This window comes from Notothenia rossii (assembly GCF_949606895.1).
Source record: "Notothenia rossii genome assembly, chromosome: 10".
NCBI classification, from domain to species: domain Eukaryota; kingdom Metazoa; phylum Chordata; class Actinopteri; order Perciformes; family Nototheniidae; genus Notothenia; species Notothenia rossii.
In genome coordinates this window covers 18,460,842-18,484,679 of record NC_136908.1, presented here as the reverse complement: position 1 = coordinate 18,484,679, position 23,838 = coordinate 18,460,842, and the positions used below count along the sequence as shown (strand labels likewise).

Genomic DNA, 23,838 nt, shown 5'->3' with positions numbered 1-23,838 from the left:
GTAACAAGGGTTTAGCAGCCAGGTTTAAATTACACAGTTATTAACGGCAGATATATATTACACATATAGCACATATTGCACAAAGTTGGTTTGTATTTAGCAGCAAGGGGGTGTTATAGTCTGTGTTGTGGTGTGTGTAGGAGGGTCTACTAGGGGCAGTGCTGGTTGTAAAGTCTGACCGCTCCAGGAAGGAAGGACCTGCGGTATCTCTCCGTGTGACAGGTGGCGTGCAGCAGCCTGTCGCTGAAGGTGCTGCACAGTGAGGACAGGGTGTCCTGGAGCGGGTGGGACATATTGTCCAGCAGGGAGGACAGCTTGGCTGCCATTCTCCTGTCTCCCACCACCTCCACAGTGTCCAGAGGACTCCCCAGGACAGAGCTGGCCTTCCTTACCAGTCTGTTCAGTCTCTTCCCGTCAGCAGCCGAGATGCTGCTGCCCCAGCAGGCCACACCATAGAAAATGGCTGATGCCACAACAGAGTCAAAGAAGGTCTGAAGGAGTGCCCCCTGCACCCCGAAAGACCTCAGTCTCCTCAGCAGAAAGAGTCTGCTCTGTCCCTTCTTGTACAGAGCAGCAGAATTATCAGTCCAGTCCAGTTTATTGTTCAGATGAACACCCAGGTATTTGTAAGATTCCACAATCTCAATGTCTGCTCCCTGGATGTTCACTGGTGTCGGGGGGGGGAGTGTTGGCGCCGTCTGAAATCCACCACCAGCTCCTTGGTCTTCGCTGCGTTGAGCTGAAGGTGGTTCCTCTGGCACCAGAGGGTGAAGTCCTGCGTCAGCTCCCTGTACTCCCTGTCGTCCTCGTTGGTGATGAGGCCAACGATGGCGGAGTCGTCAGAGAACTTCTGCAGATGACAGGTTGCGGTGTTGTGGGTAAAGTCTGCAGTGTAGAGGGTGAAGAGAGATGGTGCCATCACCGTCCCCTGGGGGGCCCCCGTACTGTTGATGATGGCGTCTGATTGACACTCCCTGGTCCTCACGTACTGTGGGCGGTTAGTGAGGTAGTCCAGGATCCAGGAGGTGAGGTGGTGATCCACCCCCGAGAGCTGCAGCTTGTCCACCAGGAGCGGGGACTGGATGGTGTTGAAGGCACTGGAGAAATCAAAGAACATGACCCTCACAGAGCCCCCAGCCTCCTCCAGGTGGGAGAGGGACCTCTGCAGCAGGTAGATGATGGCGTCATCCACCCCGATGGCAGGCTGGTAGGCGAACTGCAGCGGGTCCATTGATGGTTTCACAAGGGGCCGGAGGTATCCAAGGACCAGCCTCTCCAGGGTCTTCATCAGCTGTGATGTCAGCGCCACCGGCCGGTAGCTGTTGAATTCCTTGGGGTGAGGGGTCTTTGGCACAGGTACCACACAGGACGTCTTCCACAGGTGTGGTACCCTCCCTTGCTTCAAATCTGTTGAAGAAGATATTCAGGTCGTTTGCCAACTGGCGGACCTGGGAGTCTGGCTCTTTGTAGCCAGAGATGGTTTTCAGGCCTCTCCAGACTCCACTGACGTTCCTCTGCAGCAGGTGTTCCTCCATCCTCTTCCTGTTTAGCTGTTTTTCCCCTCTCTGATTTTCCACCTCAGCTGCCTCTGTACAGTCTTCAGCTCCTCTCTGTTGCCAGATCTGAAGGCCCTCTTTTTGTCCTCGGAGAGACTTTATGACAGGGGTACCAGGGTTTGTTGTTGGGAAAACACTGTACAGTCCTGGTGCGTTTTCCTGACAGAAATTAATATAGTCAAATGGAGAGAGAAAATAAAGAGTTCTATTTAAACACTAAAAGATCATTTGCTTGTTGAAATAATCGTAAACTGCAGGAAATCTCCAACTGTATGACCAGGAGTATTAATATGGGTCTGCAAAGTGTTACGCCCCACCCTTAAAATGGCCCTATGGGGCTAACAAAATTCCACCACTGACCTAAATAGAACACGAAAGACACCTTTTAAAATCATCGAATCCATAGGATTTATATTATTATTATCATTATTATTATAATAATAACCAACACATCAAATGTTTAAGTATCCATCCTAGGATGAGAGGCAGACCCACTCCAGAGGCCTCTCTCTTCTGCTGCTGCACTGGAGCTTTTAAGCACTTCCTTCTCCTGGTGCACCTCGTTTGAACCTCGTTACAGCAATGCAGCACACCTGGGTAGAGGAACCAAAGGGAAAAAGAAACAGGGAATACACAGCACTAACAAAAGTAACTTATGTTGTCAAATAAATGGAAAACATGTCTTTTTTTTCTTGTTTCCAAATTGAGGAGCAGGAGTATGTAAGCAAAAACAATTATAACTAAGTTGTAGTATATATTACTTAGTTATTATTGAGTATATTTACTCAAGTAATGTACTTAAGTACAATTTAGAGTACTGATATGTATGTGTAAGTATTTTTATGGTAATACATACTTTTACTCACTACAATTTGGAAGCAATAGCCTACTTTTTACTCTACTGAATGTATGCAATATTTTAGTTTAGTGACTAGTTACTTAGAAAGTTCATATTATAGGAAAGATAAATCAACTAATGACTTATGTACTATTATCGATTGTGATACCTGGCACAAGTCATTCATGTTAGCTCCACCTTCAGAAGTAAAAGTTCTTAATATGCACAGCTTGTAAGGTATAGGTATAGTTTGATGGTAATACTTGTACTTTTACTTACCCATACGCATACTGTTGCCCTCAGGCAACAAACCACTTTTTTCGACCTCACACTGGCCCTCTAAATATATATATATTTTTAAATATACACAATGTCACCTGACATGCTGGTGTCCAATAAAATGAGGGAATTATATGGGTGTGGCATTTTGTCTGGGGGTGGAACAGACCAGTCCTTTCTGCAAGCAAAGCTGGAGACTCAGGGCCACCACTTGGTAAGATACATTTCACTTTTTAACATATTAGAAATGTACACAACTTAAAATAAAAAATACATGCATGTGCATGAATACGTAAATAACTATATTTGATTGTTTAAAGACTTATTATGTATTTATTAATTAGCTAAAACTATGTTTTTTTGTTCGTTGCCTCAGGGCAACACTGTGCCACTTGGACCACTTTTTTCCAGGCAATATCATGCAAGTGTGCAAATGTGCTCAGCTGTAAAATTATAAACCTAGTCAATGTTTCTACTTTACCATCTACTGATATTTATAAGAAGTGGACACCAAAACAGGGCAGAAGGGACACGGTCAGGCTGTTAGGGCTATTCCGTCTGACAGTGAGGACAGTGAAAGTCAAGATGGGGTTAGGCACACAGGCACACAGGCACACACACATAGACACACACACATACACACAGACGCAAACACACACACACACACACACACACACACACACACACACACACACACACACACACACATTTTATAATTGATATAATATCAGGGACCCCTAAGCTCCTAAAACACATGGTGATACATTTTTTTCCTCCCAAAATAAAAAGTCATGCCATAAGTAACATTTTAAATTACATACTTTTACTTGTGGGTATTTTTAGACTGTGGTATTGCTACCTTTACCCAATTCAAAGTTCTGAGTACTTCGTCCACCACTGCAAATTATTTTTGTTATATTTAACAGTATGCAGAGCTGTTTGTCAGTACGACCACCGGGAGCAGCGGTGAGCTTCCGGCCTGGTGCAGCCAGCAGTATAAGAAGAAGAAGCTATCGCGCTGTCGACTCGTTTTCCCAGATCTGGATGAGACATACAAAGAGGTAAGCTACGGTATGCGATTTAAAAAAAAAAAAAAGTATCTACAAACTTATTTGCTAAACCTTTACAAGAGAAAAGGCTTCACGGTCGAGGACTAACCGATTAGTTGGGCGGATGTGTCGTAGGCTCTGTTATCATGGAGTCTGTATCTTTAGCATTAGCAACGGCTAAAAACAATCTGAAAAATCTGTTTTTCTTATTAAAAGTGTATTTAGCTTGTTTCTACTAAAACAATGATATGTATGCAGACTTTAACGCCAGGTATTTTAAATGATAAATGTTGTTTTACTAAAGACAGGAAACAAAGGGAGCTGTTTTGTTCCAATACAACCCCCAACTTTCAGCACCATCTCCTGCCATTTTCTAGATACATTTTTACCTCTAGAAAATGTCAGACAATAGTAAAAGTGCTCAAGTCCAAGGAGATGTGTGTTAATGTCTTGTTTTGTCAGTCCAAAACGAGTGGCGGTTCTAGACCAATTTGACTGGGGGGGGCCAGTTATTTTCTGAGGAGGGCACAATAAATGTAGGACGACAAAGACAGTATGAAGTAATTGCACATAAGATAGCAATGCAATACAGTTATTGGTATTTGTTTCATTACACATTAGTATATGCTTACCTTTAGGGCTGCAACAAACGAGTAATTTGATTATCGATTAATGAAACTATGCCTTGCACAATTTCTCAAACGCTCTTATTTAGCCATCAACTTTAGATTTAGCTTGAGGTTGTTTAGGCATGTGGAGACCAACAATGAAGACAATAAAGATGAATACTTGATTCAAAAATACATATATTATTAAATTAACAAAACAAAATTAACATTGCTTTTTATTTAATTAAATAAATAATATTTCACATCAAAAGAAACAACAATATTTTAACAAATCGTATTAAATAATGTGATAACAGAATTGTACACAGAATAGCTGAAACTTTTAACAAAATAAATAACTCAGTTACCTCTAATCATTAACTCATGTTTGTTTAATTTTGTTAATTGCGTGTGTTGCTGAGGTGGAAAAGTTATTCGTGGGTGGGGGGGCTACAGAGCTACTAGAAAAGACAGTCGAACCCGGTACATTCCTCCGTCTGAATGTGGTGCACTTTTGCTAAATGTTTAGACAAATTGCTCGTGTTACCGTCTTTACATGCTAAACACTATTGGCAAAGATCGAAAATACATCATAGACGCATTTTCTTTTCCTTTTGCATATTAGAAACGAGTTGGCGACACTAAGACTACGATATAATGTGTATGTAGCGATAATACATATGACATATATTTTTTAAATGTCTCCAGTACCGATACAAAGACCGATAACGTTGGAGTTTAACGGCGCCTAAAACACACGTGATGACGTCACCAACGAATCGACGACTGAATTAGTTGGCAACTAATTTGGTCATCGATTAAGTCGATTTAGTTGTTGCACCCCTACTTACGTTTGGGTCTGTGGGACCCGTTTTCAGTGTTTACTAAAAGAAAATGTATGCAATATTTAATTATTTTAACCTGCTTTATTTGGGGGTGGTCCTCACATCCTCTAGGGGGGTCTGGGAAGATTTTCTTTTTAAAGGTTGAAGTTTAATGCACTTTGAGCACAACATTTATTTATGGATACAGCTCTCAACATTCATATGAAAGGGAGCTGTATACTTTTCAATAATCCAAAAATCTTTAGAATATGATCACAACCAATAACAAATCATTTAAACTTGTTTATTCTTATCTTATGTTACCTATAGTTAGCATTCTTTCTTTTTATTTATGCATATTTGACTAATCACTCCCCTTTTCAAACTGTTTTTTTTCTTTTTTTACTTTCCTATAGTACACATTGGAATGATTTCTTACTTTATTTGTTACAACTATATTAAATAGATAAAGGTGTGCTCTCTCCAGCTCTCCAGATTTCACACACAAAATGTAGCAGGTCTTTTTCTAATCAGAAAACGATTTATTGTTGATTGGTAGCAATAACAACGCACTTGAACTTTATAGCACAGTGCGCACCGGATTTTATAACCATAACAGATGCAGAGTTAACAGAGATTAAACAGATTAAAACGGAATAGGCCTACATGAATAATCATAGGTTTCTAACCGTGACAATTTACACATTTTACACAATTGCACATTTTTGTGAATTCGGCTGTGCGATATGCTAGAAAAGCGCTAAATGAATGTATTTATTTATTTTATTTAAGTGAACACAGAGCAACCATCCGAAAATATTAATAACGAGTGACTCTGAACTTCTCTCTTAATCTCTCTGACTCTCTCTTCGCGCGCACACAGCATAGGCTACAGAACACCGAAGGTAGTCTTGCGCTCAAGGGTGGTCATTTGTTCCTTAGCAACAGCTTGTGAGAGCAGCACATTAATTGGTGTTCGCTTTAATGCTGCCATTGTTGACGGCCTCTGTGTGTTGATGGGACTTCTCATGCTCCCTAAATGTTTCCCCTGCCTTTTGCCAGTTGTTAAACCCTCCTTTAACACAACTCCCATCCCTGTTCTTGTCTACACTGACGAGCGTCTGTTCTATTGCAGAGCAACAGAAGAAGCACACCTGGTCCTGATCCTTCAGCCCAGCATCAGCCTGCCCCTCGTCCTTCAGCTCAGCAGCAGCCTGGTCCTGGTACTGGTCCTTCAGCCCAGCAGCAGCCTGGTCCTGGTACTGGTCCTTCAGCCCAGCAGCAGCCTGGTCCTGGTCCTCACCCAGCAGCCCAGCATCAGCCTGCCCCTCATCCTTCAGCTCAGCAGCAGCCTCGTCCTGGTACTGGTCCTTCAGCCCAGCAGCAGCCTGGTCCTGGTCCTCACCCAGCAGCGCAGCATCAGCCGGCCCCTCGTCCTTCAGCTCAGCATCAGCCTGGTCCTGGTACTGGTCCTTCAGCCCTGCAGCAGCCTGGTCCTGGTCCTCACCCAGCAGCCCAGCAGCAGCCTGATCGTCGTCCTGCCAGCAAGGATCTCCCTCTCCCTGAAGATCAACAGCCTTCAACTCCTGAAGACGACTCTCCATCCCAGTCAGGTGAGGCTAGATTAACTATTGATAGTGATGTAGAGAGCGAGTACAGCTCTGGGAGTGAGATTGAAGATGAGAAATATTATGAGAGTGTGAGCGAAAGCCCAGGATCTGACTCCAGCCCTGACAGCCTTACAGCTGGTCAGCGAGTCAGCATGCCCCTCTACTCGCCCCCGGAAAGTAACTCGGGGTCTTTTTCACCAACTCCGGAATTTCCAGAACTCCCGAGTGAGGCTCAGGGGGAAGCCCCGCCTGAGGTCTCAAAAAAGAGACCTGCAAGTAGAAACTTGAACCTAAATGAAAAACGGGCAAATGTAGATACATCCTAGTGGTTCATTTTATAAACCAATATGAGCTTCTTAAATGTCGCTACCTGGAATATACGTGGTGTTCAGTCTAAAGACTTTCCAGAGAGGAAAATTAAATATTTATTAGACACTAATTATGACTTCCTCTTTACGCAGGAACTTGGACTGAATACCACCTGTGATGTAGAGAATAGAGCTGACGGAGTTGGCATTTTCTTCAAAGAAAAAGACATCATTATTATTAGAAGAAGTAGTACAGCGGTTAAGCCCTCAAATCAAGGGAAATTGTGCACTTTTTGAAAGAAACATGAAACTTCTACCATAGTTAGTTTATATCATGAGGTTTATTTTTAGATGTGGAGGGAAGTCAGATTTGACCTCTGAGGCCCGGGAGAGGTCAAATCGGGGATGGTCACCAATAATATTCAAAACTGACTCACTTTGGAACCGAACACTGTAGAAAAACACTTAAGGTGTCATTTCCCACAAATGTTAGGGTGCCCATTCTGTTGGTGATACATTTGAGACCAATATAATTCAAGAAAATGCATTTATGTTAAAGTCAAGGTAAAAATATATCAAAATATTTATTTTTTATGTACCCAAGAACATTCTTCAATTGATTTCTTTGTAGTCTCAGTATTATTTAGTTATAAGTTATTATTTCATGGGGTGTGTGGATATTTGTATGCATTCTCAGCACAGATTTATCAGCAGTTGACCCCCCTAGACCATTTCCACAGACTACCTGCAATACCACCACGGACCACTGGTTGAAAACCCCCTGCTCTAAAGCTTCAGTAGCCTACTTATTCGAGGGGTTGTTGCTAGACAACATGGTGAGAAGTATTCAGAAATGACACTTCTGACACTTCGGACATTTCTAACAGGTAAAAAGATTGACTATGAACAAACAATATTATTAAAAACAATATTAATATTAATATATGCCTTTGAATGCGAATGTATTGAATTTGACTGTAGCCAGGAAGGAGTTTTCTTTGCTAGCTAGCAAGGAAAACTCCTAGCTAGCTAGCTAGCTAGCGTGATCAAAATAATTATCCTAGCTTAAGTAGAAGACAGTCTGGAACATTTCTGTTTGAGCTGAGTAGTTTAATGATTGAACAGAGTATTTTCTAGAGATGTCAACTTGGTTATTATGTAAAATTTGGGTAACATTTTACCTGTCATAACAGTAACAAAACACAGTCACGGACATGTCACGAACATGTCATAAACATTATGTCAATGTCATATATATATGACACATATATGTCATATCATTGTCATTAAGTGTCATTTGGTTTAACCTAACCCTACAAAAACCGAATGACACAATGACAACAGTGTTTAATACAATGTTAAATTGTTATCTTTTCAGATTCCCACGTCTTGCTGGAATTTTAACCCTCACCATGTCAAAGCGTCACAGCTTGATGGTCCCTACCCAGCCCTCGTTATCCAAGCAATCCAAGCCACCCCCCAGCACTAACTGGGACATTTGTGTCCTCTGTCAAGTCAAAACAGATGAACCTTTACAGTGTCCTCTCAGAAACAAATATAAACAGTCTGTTGGTAGTGGCTATGTATCCCTCACAGAAGACCTTCTCCGGTTCCATACCCTTCAGCATATGCCAATGGACCTCAACCTGGAGCGATTAGATGATGGAGATGGCATAGAATCCACTTTGAAGAGACACAAGGCAGAGTGGCACAAGAGATGTCGGCTAAAATTCAACAAAAAAGCATATGATGAGCTAAGTCGGGGGAAATTAACTACAGCACAACAACAAAGTACCTCATCTGTACACACGCGATCTGCCCACAGCCATTCACAGTCCACAGAACCTACTTGCTTCTTTTGCAATGAGCCTGCTGCAGGTTCCTCAGGTTTGCATAATGCATCAACCTACAACATTGACAGAAATGTGAGGAAGTGTGCCCTTGAGCTTGAGGACACTGCTCTGTTGGCCAAGCTCGCAGAGGGTGACATGATTGCCATTGAGGCCAAGTACCATCATCGCTGTCTGTCTTCATTGTACAACAAAGCCAGGCAGGCTGCATCTAAACACAATGATGGAGATGATACTTGCCGACATGGCATAGCCTTTGCACAGTTAGTGGCATATCTGGAAGACAAGAACAGTGATGAGAACACTTCCCCTGTCTTGAAATTGACTGACATCGCTCAGTTGTACAAGACCAGGCTGGAACAACTTGGTCTGACTGTAGATAAACGGATTCACACCACCAGACTGAAAGAACGACTGCTTTCTGAGCTTCCACATCTGAGGGCACATTCACAAGGAAGAGACACACTTCTGAGTTTTGAGAATGACATTGGACCAGCTCTCATGATAGCCTGTCAAACTGACAGTGATGCCATGCACTTAATGCGAGCAGCACAAGTAGTGCGCAAAGAAAACTTTGGTTCGTCTTTCTCTTTTGACGGATCATTCCAAGAAAACTGCCAGCAGAGGGCTGTGCCACCATCTCTCTTGGCTCTCGTCAACATGGTACTTGATGGTACAAACATTAAGCATCAGACCACCACAAAACCTGCCCTAACAATCTCCCAATTGATGGTCTTTAACAGTAAGAAGCAGGCACGGAACATGGATTCACCAAGCTCAGCACGTACAAGGCAGACCCGAGAAACTCCACTCCCTCTATATCTGTCCCTCAAGATCCATGCAGTTACACGAAGTAGGGGGTTAGTTGACACACTGTTCAACCTGGGATTGTGTGTTTCCTATGACAGGCTGCTGCAAGTCACATCAAACATTGCCAATGGTGTCTGCCAGCAATTTAGGATGGAAGATGTTGTGTGCCCACCAAAGTTGCGTAATGGACTGTTCACAACAGGAGCTGTGGACAATATAGACCATAACCCAAGTTCTGCAACAGCCAAAGATTCCTTCCACGGCACTGGAATCTCACTAATGCAGCATCCATCACACACACAAAGCGGAACTGATCGTGGTGTACTAGTGATTAGTCAAGATGGCTCTTCCACCAAGTCAGTGAAACCTCTGCCAACATCATACACAGTCGTGCCACCAGCTTCCCTCCACAAAAAGGAATTTAGTGTGCCACCTGTACAAGGTCCTGTGAGACCCTCCACCCTCCTAGTTTCTACAGCCGCCACAGAGGATGAATATGCATGGCTCAGAAAAGTCAAGACAGCTGTTGAAACGTCAGCCATTGATGGCATGATATCGTGGTCTGCCTACCATGCCTGTGTTCACCATGCCGTCATCCCTCCTGCAGCAATCAATGCATTATTACCTCTCTTTCTTGACAATGCACATTCAGTAGCAATGATTCGGCACTCTATGGAAATCGTAAAAAGAGCAATTCAACATGTGAACCCTGGTCAGATTCCTGTCATTGCTGCTGACCAACCACTGTATGCTCTCGCTAAACAAGTACAGTGGACCTGGCCAGACACTTATGGAGAAGATCACTTTGTGATCATGTTTGGTGGTCTACACATCGAAATGGCTATGTTGAAGTTGCTGGGAGACTGGCTAGAAGACAGTGGCTGGACCAATGCTCTGGTCCAGGCTGATATTGCAAGTTCTGGAACAGCAAATTCCTTCATACATGCCAAACATGTCACCAAGACCCGCCATGCACACCAGGTCACAGCTGCAAGCCTCTATACACTACTGCAACGAGCATACAATGAAAATTGCATATCTGATGATACAGATGCCATGCCACCTGACAGTCTATCTTTTGAGGAGTGGTGCATACAACAAGCAAAGGCTAGTGTTCACTTTGACTACTGGCATAAGACCCTGTCATTGCAGCTTCTCGTTTTGCGGTACATGAGGTCCATTCGTGAAGGCAACTTCCAGCTGTACGTGGAATCCCTAACACAGATCATGCCCTGGATGTTCGCCCTGGATCACACACACTACAGCAGATGGCTTCCTGTACACATCCGTGATATGATGACTCTTGCGGACAGACACCCAGATGTCCTGGCAGAATTCAAGTCTGGACATTTCGTGGTGCACAAAACCAGCAACCAGTTCTCTGCCATGGCACTTGACCAGTGCCATGAACAGAACAATGCCATGGTCAAAGGTTCTGGTGGGGCTATCGGACTGACTGGCAATCCAGAAGCACTCAGACGCTGGATGGTAGCAGGACCAGAAATCGCCAGGATCACTAAAGAGTTTGAAGAACAGGCAACACACCAACAGCATGGACCCAGTGACTCTAGACACCATGACCAGCAACCTGGAGTGCAAGCCACATTCCTGAAGGAGGTTAAGGCACTTGTCACGGTGCTGGAAGAGATGGGGAATCCATTTCTAGAACACAGCCAAGATCTTTTAGTCATTGACACAAGAGACATCGTTGATACTCAAGTTGCTGATACTGTAAGAAGGATTTATACCATTGGTGAGGAGCAGTACACCGAGTTTGTGACCCAAAGGCTGGAAAGGTGTACAACACCTATCACACACCCTCTTCCAAAAAAAAAGTTGCCACTATTCAGCAGACCACCTGTGAAGGTCAAATCAAAAGAGAAAGCACAACTCGCTGCACTGAAGAGTGACTGTGGTCTTTTTTCAAGGCTGTACATCTCATGTCAAACACGAGATGGAGACATCAACCACTTCTTTTCCCACGAAAACCAGGCAGCACCTCCAGCTCTGTCAAGTGGAGGAAAACTTCGGTTCGGGGTTAAAGCAGATCTGCTTCGCTGCCTGGAGTCAAATCTGCTTGAAATCAAGAGTGTTCCTAAGACTGATGCAGTAATTCTAGATGGTGCAGCTGTGGTTCAAATGCTGAATCCAAAGTTATCAAGAACATTTCAAGAGTATGGAGAAACAGTGTTCATACCATACATCTCTGCTCAACTAGAGGTAAGCATCCGTGTTGACCTTGTCTGGGATGTATACCTATCTGCCAGCCTGAAAGCTTCAACAAGACAGAAGAGGGGAAATGGCAAGAGGAAAAGGGTGGCTCCCCTTACTGTGATGCCCAAGAACTGGAAAGACTTCCTTCGATGTGATGAAAACAAAACAGAGTTATTTTCCTTCCTGGCCCGAGAAGCCGTAAGTCTGCCAGTAGCACAGGGCAAGGAACTGTATGCAACAGATGGAACTGGAGTCCTCTGCTCTCCTGCCGATTCATGTGTGACCTGCCTTGCCCCATGTTCACAAGAAGAGGCAGACACCCGGCTACTTCTGCATGTGGCAGACGCTATGCATAAAGGTTGTAAGAAGGTGACCATACGTACCGTTGATACAGATGTGGTGGTGTTGGCAGTGGCTTGTTTTAGCAAAATAGCTCCCGATGAACTGTGGGTTTCCTTTGGTGTTGGGTCGAGTTTCCGGTTTATCGCTATTCATGAAATGGTTGCCACAATGACTCCTATCCAATGCCTGACTCTCCCTGTCTTTCACGCTTTCACTGGATGTGACACCGTGTCTGCATTTGCTGGCCGTGGAAAGAAAATTGCCTGGGAGAGATGGAAGTCTTTCCCAGAGGTCAGTGATGCTTTCCAGGAACTCCTGTGCATGCCAAGTGAGGTCAGTGAAGATTCCATGTTACTGCTGGAAAGATTTGTGGTGCTCATGTATCACCGAACGAGTGAGTGCATGGAAGTGAATGATGCCAGGAAACAGCTTTTCTCCCAGAAGTCCAGGAGTTTAGAGAACATCCCTCCAACCCAGGCTGCCCTCAAACAGCACATCAAGCGTACTTGCTTTCAGGCTAACGTTTGGAACCAGTCACTGGTCCTGGACCCAGAGATGCCAGAGCCATCTGATTGGGGCTGGACAAAAGAAACCACTGGGTGGCCGCCACTCTGGACAACTCTCCCTGAAGCAGCAAAGTCTTGCCATGAGCTGATCCGCTGTAACTGTCAGAAAGGGTGCACTGGACGGTGCTCATGCCAAAGCTGCACTTAAGTGTACAGATCTCTGCTTTTGTTCTGGGGACTGTTAAGATTTTTGATCACTACCAATATGTGATCCTGACATGAAAGGACTGTGGTGTTGTTAACCACTTCTCCGTCCCTTGATGATGATTAAAAAGTTAAATAATAAATCAGTTAAAAAATTACTTATTATTTCAATGACTGTTGTTATTGGCATTGTTATTATTGTTATTGACATCATTATTAACCTTATCATTACTGTTATTATTTTGAAAATAAACTACCTTTTTGCATCGTTCACCACCCTATGTTTGCATTATTTGACCTCCACATTGATCTAAATGCATTTTCTTGAATTCTATTGGTCTCAAAGGTATCACCAACAGAATGGGCACCCTAAAATGTGTGGGAAATGACACCTTAAGTGTTTTTCTACAGTGTTTGGTTCCAAAGTGAGGCATTTTTGAGTATTATTGGCGGCCATCTTGGATTTGACCTCTCCCGGGCCTCAGAGGTCAAATCTGACTTCCCTCCACATCTGAAAATAAACCTCATGGTATAAACTAACTATGGTAGAAGTTTCATGTTTCTTTCAAAAAGTGCACAATTTCATGGTTATCCGCTCTACTAAAGGGACATAATCCCAGGAAGGCTGCTTATGGTGGATTGTTTTTATAAAAATGAAAACTGTAACCAACTATAAAACAATCTTTAATAACTTTTCGGATCATCTTTTGGTCCAAACGTCAGTATCCTCCTGAGCCCCTTCCACTAGAGGCTTCTGGAAACTGAACACACAGTGTTTGTGTCATAGAGATTACAGTCGCTGGTTTATTTATGTTTGTAGGCCGTTGTGGTGTGTGTGTGTGTGGACGGAGCATATACAACGTTAGCTTAGCCTGATCGATTCGATTTCCATTCAGAAGACACGCATTTTAAAAGGTTTTTCGCCTGCAGATCGGTATCAGTATGTTGTTAATTCGGCATCATTTTGAAACGTGTATTACAATTTAAATCACGGTAAAATATGTTCATTTTCTTGTAGTTGTAGCCCCCTTGCCAGCGATTCCCTCTCACCATTCAACAGTATTATGCTGTTGCTGGCTCTTGTCCTTATCACATCAGCTGCTCGTGTACAGTAAATGCCAAAACTAGAGCACAACTTGGCATGTCATTTTGAACAAGAGCTGGTGATGTCCATCCTCTTGGAGTCATTCTTGTCAATCTTCAAAATATCATTATTTCAATCTTATGTTTAGAGAAAACTCCCCTGTTGGACACTTAAGCTTTTGTGGAGTCTATTTTTATATAACATTACAAGGTTGATTCTTATTATTACATTATATGCTTATTGTGCTCATGAGATGTTGCTATGACTACAGGATAAAATAGACACAATCAACCAATACCAGGTTCTGATGGGTTGGATACGAAACAAAGGGAATAGTCATAGAAGAAAGTTTTAGCTTGCATTACAAGCGTTGCAAATACTAGGGGTGCAGATACTGTAGAGACAAAGAGGAGATCACTCTGGCCTTGAACAGTGTGTGCTCAACGCCTATGCATAGTAGATGTTTCCTACTATCTGTTGCAAGCAGCTTCAACAAAACAAATTACGTAGGATAGCGTGACTAGAGTAGGGAGGGAACCTTTACCGGCCGGCCGAATGCTGATTGGAGTTTGTGTTGCCAAGAGACTCAGACTAAGTCTGTGCACCAACTAGGGAGGCCAAAGTCTATCCACGGTCCTCCCCTTCTAGTCTCAATCAACCATTAAATGCGCGGGCAATGCCCTAAATAATCAAATGTATGTGTGCAAGAGGTTCAACGCTTTTTCCGGAAATAGTGGTTACAGACGATTTCTATGACCTGATGGAGTCCTTTGCCAAGTGACTACCGGTATATATTTTGCTCTTTTATTAAATAGTTGAACTTAGAAGTTGTTTGTCTTTCCTGGAATAAACAACACAACACTTTACCTCATGATCTGTGACCTTTTGTGTTGCAGTGATAATGGAGGCAGATGAAATAGAGCTGACCAAAGATGAGCTCCGGACTTGGATTAAACAAATGGTTAAGCAGGACAAGCTGATCGAGTCCGATGTGCTGCAGAAATGCACCCTAATTCAAGCCATGGTGGATCGGAAAATACAACGGGCTTCCGAACTCGTGAAGCTCTGCGAGTGAGTGTTACAACCAATTGCTACTTATTATTGATACCTATTTTTAAGCCCGTTTTAAACATAATCAACCACAGAGGAAACCTTTTTAATCTTTGAGGCCCGAATTGGACGGATTGACAGGAGAAACAACTAAAAACTTCAGAATATAAAGGCAGCAAAAACATTTTTTAAAACATTTAAATCTGTTCTTAAAATAAAAGACCTCATATTCCAAACTGTTGTAATAGAGTGTTTCAAATTCATCCATCCATTCTGAAAAAACTGCCTATCCTGGACAGATTTTTGGGACAAAGCAAGGTCACTAAAGTCATGTTTTTAAAAATAATATTTTTTTATTAAAAGTACCGTCCCTTCTGAGTATTTGAAGTACAGTCAATTTCTGTTCTTTGCTTGATTCGTGTTGTCTTTGTTGTTAATGTGTTCAGGTCTGTGGAGGCATGTGAAGCTGTTGTGAGGAAGCAATACGCCTTGCTGGGGTGGGATTACAGAGACACTGACTCTGAGGACGATGACACAACAAGCTGTGGTAAGATGCAAATTGTTTGTTAAATTAAAATATTCATGCAGGATTTGTCTCTTTTTTAATTGTGAATTGCTTCACCAATAAACTGGCTTATTTTAGTTAGTTTGTTTGACCAGTGATTTTTTTTTAAATACTTTGTAGAATCAACGCTGGAGAGCAGTGCAACACTTTCTAAATCCAAAAAACCCTCAATCAGGAAAGAGCTAGTGGTGGCCTTGACCAGACTTTCTGAAAAGCAGATAAAAATGTTTTGTCCTCCGACGCCTCTGGATGACAACAGTGAAAATGAATCTTCCGACAACTCAGATTGTGATAAGCTGTGGGACCCAAAACAGAGGTCCGATGATTCTGATTCCGATTCCGATTCTTCCATCTCGAGTAGCAAACCTGCTTCGAAAAAAAGAAGAAAAGGAGATCATAACAACCAGAAACGTTTTCAAAGTCAACAGGGCAGAATTACAGCAGCTACGAGCAACGAAGGAAAGATATTGACACCCCAAGCAAGTGCCAATACTGACGCTAAGAGTGCAGTAATGAATACACCAACACGACCAGCAAAAGCCGAAGGTAATGGACACAAAAACATTAAAATCCCTACCAGTCGGAGGACGTTGCGATAAATGAATAACTTTGAATCCTAATAAATTCCTTGTCAGATTGATCCTGTCATGGAAAAAAACATAACAAATAAATACGTATTTACATAGCTTGTGGTTTATGTACCTATTTTCGGCTGACCCTCTGACATTAGGCATGGTTGTTTTTAAGGGGGAACTAATATTTTACTTTTAAAGTGAAGTATGAGATAAAGAAACACCTAAACAATGACTATTCAGTTTGCTGATCCATCTTCTTTTTGCTATTTTAATTGGGTGACACTTAATTCTTATTGGCCCAATCGCAGTCACCTGAATTAATAATGCAAACCATAAACATCTATTTTACAGACGGTGGATATTGAGACATAATTTATAAGATGCAACATTTATTCTCTCTTTTAAAAAAATGATATGGGCAACTATAAATTCATTTAAAGTCATCAGTTTGTTTATGCCCTATTATGTTTCTTTTCCGCTGACAGGAGCAAGCCTAGAACAGAAAGTAACTGTTCCTTGCCAAAAGTCTGACACAGTTACCGAGACTGCTCCCAGCGCGCCACTAGGAGCAATCAAGGTTACAATGAGTGTCCTGGCGAGAAGGAAGGCCATGAGCTGGCGTCGGGGAATAATCGTCGAGATGATGGAAAGGGGTAAGACAAAAAGGAATCTGTCCCGCACAAAAATAAACACACTGCAACAAATTCTTCATTTTGACAGGTATTTGTCTTTTTCAGGGTGTTTAATCATGTTTGTCACTGATTATGTAGTACAAATCGATGAAATGTAGTAAACATACATAACCCTTCCTAGAGGCAGGGTTAACTTGTACAGCACATTTCAGGAATTAAAAAGTGCTTTATATAAAACAAGCTCACCATATCATAATACAGGAGTACAAGACAAGAATACAAGTTAATGTTATGTGTAATAATAAATGAATAGTTATCTGATTTCATAAAAGGGCTTAGGCAAACGAGAGTCTTCAGCCATGACCCTTCCCAGACAGATGGTTCATAATGAGGCAGAAGATCAGAAATGTATTTAGGCACTTAACCAACCAGGGATTTATAACCAACAGTAGTATTTTAAAATAAATTATTTGACAGACAAAGCCAAGTAAAAGACCTCATGGTGGGACGAGAAACTGGGTAGGCTAGCCCACTTTTAGTCTTATCACAGTGTTATCTCTTTCATAAAAAGGGAGGTTAACTAACCATCCCACACGAAAACAGGAGACAGTTTCATAGATATAAAATTCAGATTCATTGGGGAAATTTACTGCAAGACCATGGTAGGAGTTCATTGCAGGGTCCCAACATTCATAGAGTGCACAGTTCATACAAGGATCAGTAAATTGCTATAACGGGCTGATTCTATATTCTCAATGTGGCTGTTGAAATTCAGGTCTGAGAACCATCAGAGAATACTACGTCAGTAGAGACATTTACCACATGTTAAATCATGTAAAATGTTTTAAAAGTGTAATACAAGTTTAAGCAATCCATTCTCATGTCCAGTACATATGGGAAAAGTACATTTATTAACAATAGTATTGCTCATTAAGCCATTTCTGCAAAATCTTCAAGGCTTTTTTCAGGTAACCAGTATCATTCCATTTCACTAAATAGTTTTTTATACAGTTTGTAAGTAGTCTCATATAACCTGTGACCAAGGCCATGTCCACACTAATACAAATCAAATTGAGTTACATTTTATCACTGAGTTGTCCCCCAAAATCAGACGGTTGGCATTGATGGCACCACATGGTCATAATCTGTCCCGAACATGTGAAAACTGTAGACAACTGACTTGTAAATTCCAGCTTAGATGTTAAAATAGTTGTAATGCTTACTGTAAGGATATAGTTGTAGGCCCATAATGAGCAGCACAATAAAATCCTAGATGAGGCGAAATGTAGACAACACAAATTAGTTTTGCAGATTGCTGACATTGTCTAAAGAGGTTTATTGCTTTTAATAAGTACCGTAATTTTCGGACTATAAGGCGCACCTGAATATAAGCCGCAGCAGCTAAATTGAATGATGTGGACATATATAAGCCGCACTGGACTATAAGCCGCAGGTGTTTTAATGTTTAATTACCATATGTAAGGGTTCGTGCATAGAGGGGATTGTCGGGAAAGAGATGGCTGTTTGAGGAAGCTCCCATTTATTAACATTTCAACAAACAAGTTGCATATTTGCATAATGTATTCAAGTGTTACCATTTAGTGCAATAGTAGCTACAGAACATGTACTGTGCTGTGTAAACTGTACTGTATCACATAACGTTTCAGACACGCAAACTTTTCAACTTTCAAACTTAAACGGTGCGCTCCCAGCGCACGTACCGGCAGTGATCTACAGCAGCGGTTTATAACCAGTGGTACGGGGACAAACTGTCTCGCTCTCGTAATGTCTGTCTGTCTTGCTCTCGTTCTGTCTCTCGTACCACTCTCGGTTCCACTTTTACTTTTGCGCGCTACCTGTCTCACTCTTTTCCGGCCTCCAGCTTTTCCTGCTGGAACCCGCCGCTTAAGTTTGGGGGTCCGCAGACCGGCCATAGAGCCCATAGAGTTAAAGGTGGTGGCCGTTAGCTGTAAAAATCCATAGATTAGCCGCACCGTTATATAAGTCGCAGCGTCGAAAAATGGGAAAAAAGGCGCGGCTTATAGTCCGAAAATTACGGTAATATAGAATAAATAGTATTTAGAATCTTTGCTTTCTTTTTTTTGCAGAAGATGGACGGATGAAATATAAGATCCAATTTGAGAGCAAGGGGAAGAGCCTCGTCTCCGGCCACCACATCGCCTTTGACTACATGCCGAAAGTGGACAGTCTGTTGGTCGGCACTCGTGTTGTGGTCAAACATCAGACTGAAGAGGGCCAGTTCTGCCCGGGGACCCTGGCAGAGCTCCCAAGCAGGAAAAACCGCATGAGGTTCGTGTGTAATGGAATACCTTCGAGGATCAAGTCAAGTTAAACTTATACCCTTAAGTGTCACTATTTCTCACATATCACGGTTCTTTTTGTTTTTCATCGTTAAAATGTGTTTTACTTTGATCCTCAATTTGTTCCCAATGACTTCATATCATTGTTAACCAGTATGTATAATTCTGGAGAAAAGGTCAACTCAGCCATTTAAAAAAAAAAAAAAAAAAAAACTTTCTTTACCATCTCTAAAAACAGAAGTGGCATTTATCATATTTTTTTATGGCTGCCAAAGTTAACGTGTTAACGTAACTTCTTTAAATGCCACTCGTTTTGTTTTAATGTGCGCGTTCTGTGACCTTGGGACCGCTCCGTAGTTTGAAAGCTGCATGTTCAGCCCTGCCAGGTGGTTTTCTCGACAAGACCAAAGTAATATGTACCTACTGTCAATGGGAATTAAGTAACGACCGGAGTAGGTCAAATTTAAAAATATCACTGGTTCACAGACGCACCCCCCACCCCCCAACCCCCCACCCCCCTCCGCCTCGCAAGCAGACCACTCTGGATAGTTTTTGAAGGAGCCGAGTGGACATCATAACTGGCCTAACTGCACTATAGAGGCTGAGTCCTGGTTCTGTGGTACACTCCCACTGTTACAAGCACACTTTATGTATTGTTTTTGTTTGTTTTGTATCAGCCTGTTTTGATCCCAATTAGCAGAAGGGGCTGTTTTTATGATGTTGCCCCCAAGTGAGGATAGACACAATTACATTGTGTGAGATTATCTGTTTTACGTTTGAAGGATCCAATGATGATTTGAGCTGCTTAAAGAAACAGGGGATGTTTAGTCAACCTTGACAAATGTTAAGTTTTAAACTACATGTATTACTATCCAATGTTATATTCAATATAACCATCTGTTTAATGTGAGGATTTAGTTTGCCTAATTTTAGAGCATACAGCACCTTTGGGGTTATTCTGGAGAATATTTATCTTTAATAAACAGACATTTCTTATAAAGCAATCATATTTGTCCACTCCTATGTTGATAAGAATATCAAAAACATGTAAAATAAATAAGATTAATTTAGAATAGATAAAAAGCGTACAAATAATTTGTGACTAATCGCCAGTTTACTTTGGACAATCAATCCACGACAGCCCTATATTTCTTATGATAAAATGAGGATGCATTAGCCAAAGTATTGTGTGAGGAAAATCATGTATTTGTTTTCCAGGTTCCTGGTCTTTATGGATGATCACACGCCGCTCTATGTGAACCTACCTAGCCTTCACCTGGTGTGCAGACCATGTAAGTTTGTCTCATTCAGTCACATCAACAGATTTCAAGATTAGCACAAGTTGGTCTGATCAGAGTCCAGTTTGAGAGCTGTTTGCTGCCTCAAAAATGTGTTTCGCTCTGCTCTATTCAAGTGTACCGGTAATCACCTGGGGCCTCATTTATAAAGCCTTGCATAGGATTGACGTGGGAAGGTTGCTTACGTAGGAAAAAGCAAATAAATACGCACCAACACTTCCCGATTCATAAAAGACTGCGTACCGGCAAAGGACTTGCGTAAATCACAATGAACTTGAAATGCGGTGCAGCTTTTGCGGGCTTCACGTAACGCCCATATTTGCCTATAAATAGTCAAAGAAACGCCCATTCATTCATTAATTCTGACTGACTGCATGAAGAAGATCGCAGGAAATGACGACGGAACAGCTAAAAAAAGACATCTCACACCGTGTCAGATTTAGGTTATTTTGGGAAGGTCGAGATAATTTATATTGTTTGGTGGATGCAGTTTGAACAGAGTAGCAGCATGGAAGTCGGATCGTCACCAAAATAAATAAATGGTCCGAAAAAAGTTAATGACAAAAGAAATACACATAGCCTTCCTCAGGCAGTGTGTTTGTACCAGGGACAGGAGACCCCTCCCCCCCTTGATGAGAAACTGTAAGAAATGATTGGGGAATCCATCCGGAGGGGAGTCATGACGACTGGATCTGAATTATTTTTTTTGTATTTGGTGGTTTGTGTTCCAGCTTTCGATAAGCAACTATATATCCATAATCCACCAGTTAAGCAAATACAACTAATGTGTTGTTATATTAGCTGTACAATTGACCACATATGGTGTTCTTAGTTTCCATACCTCCTGTGTTTTACGAGTGACTTATCAAGTATTGGCGAACGGCATAAAACATGATTAAACATGATAGTATATATAAAACCATGCTCGTATCTACAACCTATATAAATGCAAACCGGCGTCAGTTTAATGTAATTCCCTCCTTCTGTTTACTGCATCATTTATGAGAATACATTTCTTAACGAGAACATAATCGAGGGGTGATCAATAACATTTCCGTATTTATTTCTCCAAGTTATGTTTTTGTGTGCACGGAGGAGTCTCAAACAGGCGTTTATTAAATCATTTTAAGATTGGCTTTAATCCATTTGTGAAAATGAATTCTTCATATATGATAAATGAGAGGTAATTTTCATTTATGGTATTATTTCCACATATCTCTCTTCCTTCTGCCAACGGTGTCGCAGTTTCTCGTCCCTCCCGTTTTTGTGCTTAGTGCGTACGCATGGGTCAGAGTTTGCGTGGAGGAGCGCACATTTTCCCGTCAAGTTAGTATTTTATAAATCGCAAACATTGCGTAGAAACTGGCGTACGCCATTTTTTGAGCGTATATCCCTTTTTATAAATGAGGCCCCAGGACCCTGAAACTGAAGCAGATAAATGGAATTCAGCCATACGCAATAATTAACCCAAAAATGTTGTCCGTTAAAAACATGTTACCTCTGGAAATATGTGAATAACAATAACTGCATAAGATTCCTGACAACAATGCATGTGCAGCAGTTATTTCTCAACAACTTACCCACTTATTTGGCATCTGTTGCCATCAGCAAGTAGGTTAGCCTGCCTTAATGCTAAACTACAAAGCAGCATTATGATACATTTAACTGATGACCCTCTATGGCAGGGGTGTCCAAACTATGGCCCGGGGGCCAAATGCGGCAAAAGTATAATGAATTATGGCCCACAAATTAAACATCTGCCATTGTACTTCTTAAATATACAATGTTCAAATATATAACACAGTATTAATGTGTTGAATAAATTCAGTGAATTAAAGTTGAAAACATTTTCTAACAAATCTTAGTTGATAAGAAAAAATCCCAATAACACATTTACATAACAACCTTAAAATATACCCTTCAGATTTCCTCTTATAAGATATCTGAGCCTCCTGTTTTAAGGAATGAACTGGCAACACAATAAATGAAACCCTACAGAGAGTTGTGTTTTTGTCATCAATATCAACGACAATTTACCTACATTTGATTGATTTTTCTAACTTAAAACTAAGAGGCAATATGCCTCTAGTGAGCGGCCCAGCCCATCGTATATTTTTCTCTATGTGGCCCTCTGTGAAAAAAGTGTGGACACCCCTGCTCTATGGAGTTAGAGCTTTAAATTTGACACCTGTCAAACACCTGTTCACGGTACCTACAACTACTCTGTCATTAAGCAGAGTGACAGATTCTGTTTTTCCTGTGACAGTGACGGACCCCTTGGACGATATTGCAGATGTCAGCCACAAGAGCTTCATGCAGCGGTATTTAAAGGCCTGGCCTTACCCGCCCCAGACACAGTACCGGGTTGGACAGGTTATAAATGCAGAATTGGATGGAGTAATACAGAGGTGTACGGTGCTGACGATCGACTCCAGCTTGTTCAAAGTTCTCGTTTCGGTCAGTGTTTGTGAACATCTTTCTTAAAACTATTTCCAACAGTATTCTTGGTTTATTCTCTCCTGCAATATGTATTTAGATTGCTTGACTCATAGTAGTTTTTGTGTCATCAATCATAGACGGATCAACATGAGGAATGGATCTACCGAGGCTCCTCATGCTTGGAACACATCATCAAAATGAACTCCGGTAAGTAGGTGCAGAACAATACATCTTCTGTAGTCGCTGGTAAATTTGTTTCTTAATCTAAATAAAATCATTATTCAAGTTAATCCTGAGACTGATTTTATATCTCATGCATTTATATGTCTTGTATTCTCCAGAATCATCAAAGGCAGCACCCTGATGGAACCATTCATTGATGTGTAAAGTGAGCTGTGTGCTCTCAAGATGGCGGCCCCTTCCTTTAGTGAAAGGTGCTCTACAAGGATACGCTGGAACGTTTTTCAAGCTTACCTTCCTTTTCCTGGGGAATGCGATGGGCCTTGCATATGTTCTTCTGAAGATGTAGACCATTCATAATAAATGTATTTTAGTTTTGTGTGATAAGTTAATAACAACTATATGTTCATTTCCATCAACCTTTGTAATGGCTATTTTATTATTCCAATGTCCTATATCCTTTTGCCATTACTTCACAGGAGGGTTTAGAGTGATCCTGACGCCGACACAAACAGATGAATTTCTGGTCTTTTGCTGCAGTTTAGAATGATGTTTATTGCTTTACATACCAAGGTTTAAGTATGCAGTGTCAAATGGTTGTGGTATGAGCATCTGCCGGCTGGCTGTCTGGCTGGTAGAATCGGCATGCTCTTCCTCCTGTGTCCTCGTCCTCTCCTGTCACCTATGACCCCTTTT

General features: G+C 41.7%; 2 protein-coding genes across 2 annotated transcripts in view; one reads left to right on the top strand and one right to left on the bottom strand.

Moving 5' to 3' along the window:
* The window catches only part of LOC307022322 (heterogeneous nuclear ribonucleoprotein R), a 147,840-nt gene that overhangs the window by 80,335 nt on the left and 43,667 nt on the right, over window positions 1-23,838 (bottom strand). The gene's annotated exons all lie outside the window — the stretch shown is intronic.
* LOC307021703 (uncharacterized protein) lies at window positions 2,750-23,561 on the top strand. The gene is made up of 12 exons (XM_079654068.1): window positions 2,750-2,887; window positions 3,600-3,734; window positions 6,290-6,767; window positions 14,979-15,153; window positions 15,579-15,679; window positions 15,818-16,243; window positions 16,758-16,925; window positions 19,013-19,214; window positions 20,444-20,517; window positions 22,790-22,980; window positions 23,100-23,169; window positions 23,304-23,561. Exons 1-12 carry the CDS (start codon window positions 2,765-2,767, stop codon window positions 23,324-23,326), a joined length of 2,166 nt encoding a protein of 721 aa, XP_079510194.1. The 5' UTR covers window positions 2,750-2,764; the 3' UTR covers window positions 23,327-23,561.